Source organism: Carassius carassius, chromosome 5 (assembly GCF_963082965.1).
Source record: "Carassius carassius chromosome 5, fCarCar2.1, whole genome shotgun sequence".
NCBI classification, from domain to species: Eukaryota; Metazoa; Chordata; class Actinopteri; order Cypriniformes; family Cyprinidae; genus Carassius; species Carassius carassius.
Genome location: NC_081759.1, coordinates 4,347,027 through 4,360,005, shown reverse-complemented (window position 1 = coordinate 4,360,005; position 12,979 = coordinate 4,347,027). Strand labels below are relative to the sequence as shown.

General features: G+C 34.6%; 1 protein-coding gene across 4 annotated transcripts; it reads right to left on the bottom strand.

Moving 5' to 3' along the window:
• Nucleotides 1-618: 618 nt before the first annotated feature.
• Nucleotides 619-12,342, bottom strand: susd1 (sushi domain containing 1). 4 transcript variants are annotated; one of them, XM_059549523.1, is made up of 20 exons: nt 12,139-12,341; nt 11,572-11,999; nt 10,821-10,964; nt 10,588-10,737; nt 8,729-8,881; nt 8,000-8,179; nt 7,609-7,788; nt 7,344-7,523; nt 6,260-6,439; nt 5,965-6,144; nt 4,531-4,710; nt 4,151-4,330; nt 3,112-3,276; nt 2,907-2,998; nt 2,633-2,819; nt 1,569-1,662; nt 1,163-1,418; nt 1,029-1,068; nt 827-920; nt 619-720 (listed from the first exon to the last, which is right to left on the bottom strand). In XM_059549523.1, the coding sequence occupies exons 2-20, from the start codon at nt 11,624-11,626 to the stop codon at nt 657-659; spliced, it is 2,754 nt and encodes a 917-aa protein (XP_059405506.1). In that variant the 5' UTR covers nt 11,627-11,999; nt 12,139-12,341; the 3' UTR covers nt 619-656. The 4 variants fall into 4 exon arrangements, with proteins under 4 accessions (XP_059405506.1, XP_059405507.1, XP_059405508.1 ...); XM_059549524.1 differs by having other exon boundaries at nt 11,572-11,729; XM_059549525.1 differs by lacking the exon at nt 4,151-4,330 and having other exon boundaries at nt 12,139-12,342.
• Nucleotides 12,343-12,979: the final 637 nt, after the last annotated feature.

The following is a 12,979-nucleotide window of genomic DNA, read 5'->3' as shown; positions in this document are numbered from 1 at the left end:
TAAATAAAACCTGTATACATACAATAATAATAAAAAAAGAATAATAATAAATAAATAAATAATAATAATAATAATAAAATGACCTACAAAAAAAATTATTTAACAAAAAGGTAAATATAAAAATTTGATTCTAAATATTAATAAAACTATGAAAGTATCTAAATGATGCTAAAAGACCGCTATTAAACTTAATTAAGACACCATATTAATTTCTTATGATAATTACTGTGGTGCAATAAATTTGTATAATTTAATTTATGGTGTCATGAAAATCAGTAGCCTGTATTTAATAAAGAGATGTGTGTATGCTATTGATTTATGCATTTTTTAACAATTGAAAGCATGTACTATTTACTAAGCATTTACTAATAGTTTAATATTCGAGACACACCATTTCATTGTCAAACTGAAGAATCGTGGTAGTGCACTGCCATCTAAAGGACAGATTATTGATGCTTGGATCATGATGAATGCTGCTTGCAGCTGTTAATTAAAATTAGAATTTTTCTTGATTTATTTGTACTTTTTTTCTCAAGTGTTTTAGTTGTTTTCATTATAATAAAAAAATTCAGCAATACTATTGCAGGATGTTTCTGAATAACGACACAACTTGACTCGTCAGTTTTACAAACAGATTGGCTTTATTTCAGAACAAATCAATCAGTGTAAGATGTTAAGATTGGCACCGAAAGAAATCTGGGACTTGACTTTTTACAGTACCTGTAGGAAAAAAAAAAACAATAAAAATGTGAAAGTGCTAACAAGACATAAAGCACAACGTTTTCATCCAGTCAATTAATAAAAATAAAACACAATGCAGTCTCACCATCTGTAACAGTATCCCATGACGATGACTGAGCCAAGAGCACTTATGGATCCAACAGTTGCAAGAGCAGACAGCTTCATGATGTAGGATGTTCCTAAATTCAGAAGAGAAATGGTTTATATCAAACCACATCATGTTGTCTTTTTCTTTTCTTTTTTTTTTTTCAGGTGGTATAAATCAGTGATAGACTTATAATCTTTACCTCTGGCTTTAGCCCAGATCACACAGGACTGTGTTCTAGACTACCAAAGAAAACACACAGAGAGAAATTAGAGAACCTATCAAAAAAGTATTAAATGCACTCATTTTACAGGTCTTTTAAAGACATCAACCCACCTTTCCCCACTGACACACAGTGCGGAGGATGAAGTAATAGTCTTTTCCATTTTCCAGAGGTGCATTGAAGAAGTCTCCATACAGCTGCTGATCCCCTATGGTGAAATTGATCTCTGTTGCCAGACCACTGAGCTGTATCTGGGCCGTAATGTAGCCTCTGTCACATCTCTGCTGCGCAAAGAACCGTGGACTTTCAGACGAGCTGCAGTCAAACAGCATTACACCCTCGACTGGTATCACAAACACCTGGTACATACTGAACACACACACACACACACACACACACAAAATCATTCACAGCAACTGAATACAGTTGATATATTCGGCATGATGCAGCAGGGATCAATTTCAATCTGATCTCACTGTTAATTAACTGTTTATGTAAAGAGATGTTAAACGTCTTTACCATATTGAGTCAAGTGTGCTGGTGGATCTCCGTAATTTCAGAGTGGGCAATGAAGCCTCTACCTCACTATATTTGATTTCTGGGGTGGATGGAACTAAAAGAGCACGAGAAACACAGTGTGCAAGTCACTATAAAAGTAGACAGTATCAATAGTTTTATTGTTTTGGAAATCTGTAAGCATCATGTAAAGGACTCATAAACCCAACTGTTTTAATGCAAGTGTTGTTTATAAAAAGTTTAATTTTAACTTGACGAATTAAAATAACTGAGATAAAATATAGACATGTCGAAAAATAATAAAATAAAATGATGAAATATAAAAAAAATAAAAACACAAAAAATAATAAAAGATTTACTACTAAAAACAGAAAATATAAGAATGAACACGGATATGCATTTTATTAGGCAAGTAATTTATGACCATAGACCACAAAACCACTCATGAGGATACATTTTTCGAAATTGAGATTTATATATCATATGAAAGCTGAAGAAATAAACTTCCCATTGATGTATGGTTTATTAGGATCTGACAATATTTGGCCGAGATATAACTATTTAAAAATCTGGAATCTGAGGTGGCAAATTTAAATATTGAGTTGAATATTGAAATTGAAATATTTAAAGTTGTACAAATTAAGTTCTTAGCCATGCATATACAAAAATTAAGTTTCAATATATTTACAGTAGTAGAAATTTACAAAATATCTTCATGGAACATGATCTTTACTTAATATCCTAATGATTTTTCACATTAAAAGAAAAATCTATCATTTTGACCCATACAATGTATTTTTGGCTATTGCTACAAATATACCCCAGCGACTTAAGACTGGTTTTTTACTCCAGGGTCACATTTGAGTAATTTAATGGTAGTTAATGTAATGCATATGTATAAGCAACAACATTATAAACTGAAACATAGCATTATATCTTGATAAACTTGACTAGCACTGAATATTTTTCACTGATTTTCCTGTTTCGATCAGAAATGTTACAAGTAAAAATGAATTGTAAATACTGACGTTTTCAGCGCAAGGATGAAAGCAGCTTTTGTTTTGTACCTGGTAAGCTAGTGTTTGCTGTAACTGTAGACGTGGCTCGTGTGGACTCGGCTGTAATGGTTATGGTGTAGTTTGTGGCAGGCAAGAGATTCAAACACAGAACAGGCCACAGGGCAGAGGAACTGAAGATCTTTTTCCTCCTGTCACTGAACAGCTGCTCAAAGTCTCGCAATCCAACGAATGTCACCTGTGATGAGATCCATAACCTCATTTATGATTAAAGAAGAAAACTTGTGCAAAGAAATAGCTAGATTGCATTAATAAATGAACACACTGTGTATTTCTCCCTGTAACCCTCATCCTCTGCATTCCAGCGCAGGCATCTTTCACTAATCAGCACCAGATCGTTAATTGTCAGTTTCAACTCTGTAACACAAAATTAGATACAGTACAAATTGACCAGACTTCATGCTGGCATACACACTTCTGAGACTGTGCTTCAGTATCCCACTGTGCTGCTGAACAGTGAGGATGTGTACCTTTGCAATGCAGGGTGGCGATCTGCCACTTTCCTGTGATGTCACATATTGAAATGTCACTTCCTGTGTGTCTGTAGTGTCCTTTAACACAGCGGTGGATCACTGCAGTGCTGTTGTCCCATGCTACCTCTGCGTGTGGCACCTCCGGAGCAGGACCACAATGTGCTATAGACAGAACATGACAGATTTTTGAATCTGAGTATAGAACATTTGTTACAAAATATAAGCACTTCAATTTGTTCTGTTATTTTAATTGTAATTCATTGTAATTCATTTTCAAACTGTTTTGCTGTAGGGTTATTCCTGTCTGTGTATGGATAGGCATACACCTTATCCTCTTAACTACTAAAAAAAGACTACTGCTCCTTTTTACCATTATTATAAATAGATTGAAACTTCAATATTAAGCAAGGGTTGATAGTGTGCAGGATTGCATCTTTTTACATTTTTGTACTTGACAGTTTTGTTGGACCTTTTTTCTTACGAACCTATCATTTTAGTTTTTTTGTTTTTCAGTTGTGCTGAGTTTGTGTTGATTCAACATTGTTATAAAAAAGGGGTAATTTTAAAGTTCATATAGCACACCTTGACTCCTATATCATGAGTATAAATATAACACTGCATTTATTTGATTAAAAATACAGTAAATACAGGAATATTGTGAATAATTATTACATTTTTATTATTTACATTTTTATTATTTACATTTTTCTGAATATATTTAAAATGCCAGTTTATTGAAATTGTCACATGACAATTCTGTCTTCAGTGTCACATGATCCCTCTATTATTATCAATGTTGAAAACAGTTTTGCTACATCATATTTTTGTGGAATCTATTCAAAATAACCATTTGTTTGAATGCATTTATTTAAAATAGAAAACTTTGTTATATTATCAATGTCTTTTTTTATCAATTTAATGCATCCGTGCAAAATAATAGTATTAATTTATTTTGAAAGTCTTTAAAACAATCTTACTGACCTCAGACTTTTGAACATAGTGTACGTCATTAAAGCAGGAATATGGTTCAGTTTACCTGTACATGTTACAGACACCTTTTCCCATGTTCCTTCTGATGTACATGTTGTCATGTTTTTGTCACCCTCCTGTTTGAGTCTATATTTACATTTGTACTGAACCACACTGCCCAATGTAGATGCTTTGTTCCAGTGTATATCTGTTAGTGGGAATTCTGGGGGAGGCCCACAGTTTATCTCTGTTCAATGGGACCAGTGTAAACATTAGAAATAAAGACCACTGTAAAAAAAAAAAAAAAAAGGGCTGCACACTCTTTATTCCTGAACTGATACTACTGTATGTTTGATGACCTTAAAGTGTAAAACAGCTTATATGTTGCATTCCACGAAAAAAAAAAAAAGTCATAATTTTGAATGACATTCAGAATGTTGTCAGTACCTTCACATCTCATGTTAACTTTGCTCCACTTTGCATCTGAGTTACAGAATGACACATTTCCTTCACCCACAGTGCGATATCCAGCTTCACACACATAGAGGGCCACAGAGCCCAGACTGGAGCCGTTATTCCACAACACAACTGAGTGAGGTAGTGAGACATGGACGCCACAGTCTACTTCTAAACAAACACACATACAGACACACTGTACATGTGCATACATATTATCAGCTTATTAAAGAGAACAGAAATGAAACAGCACATGCGTCATTCTCAGGAAATGGTCAGTCTACGTTAAAGGAGTAGTTAGACCAAAATTTAAATGTGCTGAAAATGTACTCGCCTACTCAGTTTGTTTCTTCATCAGAACAGATTTGGAGAAATGTAGCATTGCTTCACTTGCTCACCAATAGATCCTCTGCAGTGAATGGGTGCCGTCAGAATGAGAGCTGATAAATACATCACAATAATCCATACCACTCCAGTCCATCAATTAAGGTCTTGTCAAGTGAAAAACTATGTGTTTGTAAAAAAAAAAAAAAAAAAAAAACAGAATAATCATTGCTTTTATAAACCATAATATTGCGTTCTCCAGTAAAAAAGTCATCTCATCTGAATCATGTGAGAAATATGCAGATTAAGGACTTCTTACAAACCAAATAAAAAATATGTTGCTGGATTGTGATGTGAGTGGACAACAGGGGACAGACCTTTTCACCGCAGGAAACATCATTATGGATTATGGACATGTATTTTGGCCAGAAAGTGATGGTTTCAACCTAAAATCTTTATGATGAATTTATTTATTTTAAACATGCAGCATTTTTCCTCACCGAACAATAAATGACGGACTAGAGTTATGGGATTACTCACAGTGATATTTTTATCAGCTGTTTAGACTCTCATTCTGACGGCACCCATTCACTGCAGAGGATCCAGTGGTGAGCAAGTGATGTAAAGCTAAATTTCTCCAAATCTGTTCTGATGAAGAAACAAACTCATCTACATCTTGGATACACTACAGGTGAGTACATTTTCAGCTAATTTCAATTATTGTGTGACGATTCAGTCAGAAAGGATACACCTATAATATCAAAAGCTCCCCCCCCCCCCCCCCCAAAAAAAACAGCATGATGTGACATCCTCTAATTTTATAATATTTGTATTTTTTCTGAAAATGCATGAAGCATTCACAAAAATAAAATAAAAATAAATAAAAGGACGAGCTGAATAATCACACTATTATAATCTTTAGAGCAGCTTCATATTTGAACTGAGTTTGTTTTATAACTAAAAAGCTTTTAACATTCACAATGTTGTTGAACTAAACTGAATTAAAATTGAACTAAAATGGCACAGTTTCATGAGAATGACCCATTTACAAAATAAAGAGAGAAAACATGTCAAAAAGGGGAAAAATGCATAAAAATATACCTTGACACAGAAAATCAGGATGACTCCAGTTTCCCTCTGAATCGCAAACTGAGGTATCTTCTTCCCTAACATTATGAAATCCCTCAATGCACTTATAAGACATACTAGATCCAACTTTAGTGTCTCCTGTCCATATCATAACAGAGAGGGGGAGAGGGGGCGGTACTCCACAGTTCACCTCTGAGAAACAACAAAAACCTTGAAAATGTCTTCACTTCACACATTACATACAAAGTCATTTATTTAAAAATGAAAAGTTTACTTTGAGTTGAAAAATATATATGTAAACAATTACCTTCGCACAACAGAGTTGGTTTTGTCCAGTTACCGTTTTCAGCACACACAGATATATTAAGTCCTTGTTTAGCATAGTAACCGTGTTTGCAGTGATATGTTACAGTGCTGTTAAATGTGACTCTGCCATTCCATATTTGTACAGTGAGGGGCAGTAAAGCTGGCTCCCCACACACAATCTCTGTTGAGAAGGAAATGGCATGACAATAGTTACAACTGAATCATGGCAGTATAAAGAGGATTTATGTTGCTTAAGGTGGAAATTGTGCACTGGGAAAAAGCTGAAGTCGGGAAAGATCAAAGACTTGAGGCAACCAGCTTCAGGACTTTTCTGAATATACTCAAGTCATAGCAACATGTTTTGGCCTCAGTTTTACTGTTTGGACTCTCATTCTGATGGCACCCATTCACTGCATAAGATCCATTCGTAAGTAAGTGATGTAATGATGAATTAATAAAAATCTCAAAAATTCTTAATCTCAAAACAAAATGGTCTGTTTTTTTGTATTTGCAGATTTGCAGAATCGTGTCTTAAGAAGATTTGGAATATAGATTCTGGAATACAGCAAAAAGAGTTTTAAGGACTAATTTTATGATAATTGTTTGGTGCATTTTGTCATTTTTCAGCTTGACAGTCATTGACTTTCATTGTATGGACAAAAATAGTGAGGATATTTTGAAAAATAACTTATTTTGAGTTCTACAGTCTTAAAAAAAAAATTATTTATTGCCATCTATGGTTTCACGAAGAACCTTTAACATCCATGGAACCTTACTATTAGACAAAAGGTTCTTTATGGTGGAAAGGGTTCTTTAGATTATTAAAATGTTATTTACATCAAGAAAAAAAGGTTATTTTAAGAACTGTTTACTAAAAGGTTCTTTGGTGAACCAAAAATGGTTGTTCTGTGGCATCGCTGTGAAAACCTCGCTCTTAAAACCTTTATTTTTAAGAGTGTAGGGAAGAAATTCATACAGGTTTGGAATGACACAATGAATACATATTGACGTTTTTTTGCATTTTCGAATTATAACTTAAAAACATTTCTTCAGTCATTAAAAAAAATGGAGACAATTTTCTGTACCTTCACAAGAATAGTCTGGGTTACTCCACTGACCGTCACTTTCACACACAGACATATTTCCTGTATCCAAACTGCTATATCCAACATCACAGTCATACAGAGCCACAGAACCAATCTTACTGACACCGTTCCAGAATAACACTGAGTGAGGCAGGACCGGAGGAGAACCACACAGTATCTCTACACACACACAAACACAATCTCAACAGATTCTTTGCAGAATCAGCATCATATTTCTGTGCGCATAATAAACAGAAGCAGATACCTTCACACTGGAAGTCAGGACGGCTCCATGTCCCACAAGCAGAACATACGGATACATTCTCACGCCCACTGTTATAAAAATGTGGCTCACACACATACAGCGCCAATGATCCCATACGTGAGATGTTATTCCAAACCGTTTTTGACTGAGGATAAACATGAGGCTGTCCACAGTCCACTTCTACGTAAAAAATTGATTACAATTTGTCAGGCAGGTGACAGTAAAAATGTATGTGCAAAAGGGGTAAAATCCAGCCCTGCATTTGTGTGTGTGCATGATGAAATCACATTATGGAAACAAAATGAGTGGTGAATATAATTTCATGTTGACTGTAGTGCATTGCACTTAATTCAAGATCTGGCAGACTGATTAGCACGAACGTAAACTTTACCTTCGCAGACCAGACTGGGTCCATGCCACTTTCCATCCAGACCACAGACTGAAGAATTCTGTCCTCCCTTCCACTGAAATCCCTCCCTGCAGCCGTACTGGAGTTCACTGTTGTAGAGTGTGATCGTCGGGGAGAGCTGCTCAGCGTGGAGGACTGATGGAGGAGACCCACAGTCTATCTCTACAGAAAACATGCACACAAAAACAGATCCGTTACTTCAATAGAATTTAACATTCATTTTAAAATTAAACACAAACACACATGCTTGTGTGTAATTTGGGGTTACTCAGGTGATCTGGATAGTTACTAAAGCATTACTAGATGGATGGCAAGCAAAATGTCTATATACTTTGGTATCTAGTCTAAATATTTCAAGTCCCTCCCATTGATCTATAATAGAGATATCATATATAGATATATATAGATCAGTGGTCCCTCCTCTGTTTTGCAAATCTGTTTTATTCAGTGAAAAAAGCACACCTTTCCTCAAAAAGCCACGCTATCTGAAGTAAAATTAATCTCTTAAGCAAGCACCGTTAATAATAATAATATATATATATATATATATGTGTGTGTGTGTGTGTGTGTGTGTGTGTGTGTGTGTGTATTTTACAGCTGTAATATTATGAAACATTTAATGACGTGACTAAAACACAGAATGTGCTTGTAAATGAAGTGATATTTCTATAGAGGTTTTATTTATGTAAAGTGCAATGGCTCTGTTCTTACCCTTGCAGTAAGCTGCATCCCGGTTTGGATTAAAGGGTTCTGACCCATTCTGGACTGTGTAACCTGTCTGACAGGAGCATGTGAAATCTCCCTCTGTGTTGTGACAGAGACCTCCTTCCCCACAGACCCCCTGCACACCACACTCGTCTATATCTACACACAAAAACCACATCGTTCAATATTATTAGGGGCTGAGCACTACACAGGAGCTCATGCAGAGTCTAATTGCGTAATGTTTATGATTTCCACCTGACAAAATGTGTTTTTACACTTCTCCTACAAATTTTGTACAATCTTTCCCAAATTTTACTCAGATTTTCATGAACCGATAAAAGTTCTATTTTTTTCTATATTTAAAATCACTCCTGAAAAATTATTTCACAAATTTTACGGTGATTGTGAAAAAAAGTGGAATTGAGGCTACATCTATGCAATGTTTTAATATATTTAAACCAAAATTGTTGTGTCTTATAATAACCACAACCAAAAGGAACCTGCTAATTTTTTGGCACAGCACCACCGACTGGTCATAAGGTATGCAAAATCATTTTTTACTCATAACTTAAAGGTTTAATTCACCCAAAAATGAACTGATTCGCTACAGGAGGCCTTTGTCTCATTTTTTGCTCATGACTTAAAGGTTTAGTTCACGCAAAAACGAATTGATTCGCTACAGGAGGCCTTTGTTCACTCCCCGGAGCCATTTAAAATGGATGGGCGCTTTTTATTTCACTTCCTTTTGACTGATGCTTGCAACACCCACTGAGTGCCATTAAACAGAAACAGATCAAAGAAAAGTTTTTATATAACTCCGACTGGATTCATCTGAAAGCAGAAAGTCATATATACCCAGGATGTCTTTAGGGTGAATAATTGATGGACTAATTCTAATAATGAGACTATTCTCTTTAGATTATTTCTACATGCCAATTTTTTGCTTGATACCTAATTTTCCAATGCTCGACCATTTAAAATTTTGTCGTAAAATGCTATAGTTTATGAATGCACTGGCACACTGTTACAAAATGTCATGAATACCATGGCTTTGAAGGCGCTACAAAAAGTTTTTTTTATTACATCGAAATTTATATGAGTCTGAGCAGAAAGAAAGTGGATTTTTTTTTTTTTTTTTTTTTGATATTCAAAATTGTTCCAGATAAATTGTTTCACAAATTTGGTGGTGTCTACACAAAAGTGGACATCAGATAAGAAAATTTGGTACTCTGTCATCACAAGCATGATCTGAGGTTATATGCATAGTTTCTGAAAAGTGCCACCTACTGGTCAAGAAATGTGAAAAATAGTTTTTTGTTAGCAATTCTTTTGAACACTTTGCCAATTGGAATCACCATTTCAGTCATTTCAACGTTAAGTGGTTGTTGGGCTTGGCTCCAACACATAATTGCTGCTTGCATATTTTCTACTGAAATCCCCAGAACAGGATCTTTTATGATGCCGTTTAAAAATAAATCACTCAATAAATCTAAGATTATGAGAATAAAGTGCAAGCAATACAGGATAACTGTTTTAAATATGTAAGAAAATGTGGCAGTGATTAGTTTAAATGACTATTTTATTGTGCCGTGACGTAAATTTGTCAGTTTTTAGTGTTTTCTTGTACCTTCACACATTCCTCTCGAAGAAACTCCCATTTAACATTGTTTAGCCACATTTGCGCAATATGTTTTGCAGAACTTGTTAACAAATGAAGCCATTCAGGATATATCACTTGCAAAACCATGTTCACACCCTTCCTGCAACATCTCTGCACCTCCTGTGTTTCAGTCAGAAAACAACAACATTATGGGGAAGACGTGCTGGAGCTACAAATGCATTCATTTACTGAAATGAAAGCTCACCATGGCAGTACGTTCCATCATTGGGTATGAATGTGCTCATGTGATTGGATGGGCTGTAGCCTGTGAGACAGGTGCAGTAATAGCTGCCGTACGTGTTGTGACACTTGGTGTGATCGCCACAGATTTTACCAAGCTGACACTCATCTTTATCTGCATTAAAACAAATATAAAATATAAGTTGATCAATCAAAAAGGTATGCTCAGCTATTAAACAGCTCTCAGGATAATCAAACCTTGGCAGTAAGTTCTGCCGTTGCCCACAAATCCATACATGCAGTTGCACACTTTCCCCCCTGATCCGTCAGTTTTATCATCACAGGTGGCGTTTCGATGGCAAGAGCCACAAACATCCACTGTGTCTGCCTTCACCCTTATGTCTGAGGAGAAGAGTGAAAAACCTGGATTAACATTTCACATTTAAATTGAGAACACCGGGATGCATGCATCTAACATGTTAGATTTACAATTATTTAAATGCATGTTACATTCTTATTCATATATGTGCAATGTATTACATTTAAGTATTCGTATTACTATGTATATCAATTTTTTTTAAAAATCTGGGATTTACTGTAATTTCCGAGAAATTCCATTTTGAAATGAGAAAGTTGACATGCAAACTTCTAAAATGTTATAGATGTTTATAATTTTAAAATATTTTAAATAGTATATTTTTTAATAATATAATATAATATTATATTATAATATTTATGTATTCATATCACTGTTTATATATTTATATATATAATTCACAACTGAGATGTTTATACAAGTTGTAACATATATATATATATATATATATATATATAGTTATTCCTATAATATAATTTGTAATAAAAATATATAATGTAAAAATAAAAAGCAAAAGTATTTTGTCAATCAGTAGTTGTACTATTTCAAGGATTATATAATTTTATTCCAATCTCTTATGACTGTGTATTTAAAAATATTTTAGCAAATTGTGATTAATTGTTTGATACTGACCTTTAAAGAGGCTTTGAATCATCAGAAAGCATAAGGTTACTTGTATGACAGTCATCGCTGTTTTTCTCTCATCTGTTCTGGCACACTCAAAATATCACTGTTCTGTTCCACATTTCTCCTAATTTCCCCTTAAAGACCCTCCTCCTCCATTCTGAACTCTGTTGATAGTGGTGAATGAGTTAGTTGAGGTCAAGCACATCTCCTCTCAGCTTTCTGTGTGGTTTGTAATGAACGTGTGTTATCATCAGCGCTGACACATTCAGTTAAATGTCTCTCTGTATGATGAGAGGGAACCTGCTCATTCTTATGGCCACAGAAACTGACGCTTCACTGGCCACATGCTGATTATGGCTATTTTTGGTTGTTGTTTATAAAGGCTGCCAAACTGCTGTGAATACACCCATCATTCATTTCCGCTGATGAGCTATCTATAAAAAAGATCATTATGCTATTTAAAAATATTATTAACATAATAATTAAAAAAAAGTATATATATAGGCCTTTCAAAAAATGAAATATAGGTTATAAAAAGTATAAATTAAACAGACAAATTATGAATTGTCTTACCTTTTTTGGGTTCTGGTCCACAAAATTTCCGAAGCACAAAATTATAACCTACTTCAAATAAAACAAATGAAGTGCTTTTTACAATTATTCTAAAGAACAACAATAACATTCATAAGGTCAAGACGAGTAAATACACTTCTGAGCACATATGCGTGACACATTTACAGTGCCAGCTCTGGAGGGTGGCTAGTTAAAGATAAGCATTTTCTGCCCTATCACCCTCCTTACACACACACACACACACACACACATGATAACCCCTCCCAACAAAACACACCCTCTCTCAAGTCATCCGGAAACCTCCAGTGAGAGAGAAACCATTTCCTCCACCTGTAGTGCACATGACTATAATTCTAAGACAGGAGAGACACAAGAGCAAGAGCTGTGAACATATTAATAGCTTTTATTCAAACATAACAGACACCACTGTAGCCGTATGAAGAGATGCAGCTCATGAGCACTGTACAGAAAATGTAGCATTATAGAAAATGAAAAAGAGATGCTAGTCTGTGTTCTAAATGCAATATTAGTGCATTAATACAGCACGGTATAGACTGAATAGTTCCTGTATGTAAAACAGAATGCTGTATGCTAGAGGTTTCCAAAAGTAGTATGTAATATTGCAATGTAATAATTACATGCAAGATAACTAAACACATTAGAAACGGTTAGTTTATAATTTTAAACCAATTATGCATTAAAGTATTGTGTGTAAAAAGTCTTGGAACGCCAATAAAAAAATCTGTCAAAAAATGTAAAAATATTACTTTGGGCTCATTTATCACACTGGCAAAGGAAGGACAAATTGCATGCACTGCACTGTAGGACACAATATTTCATA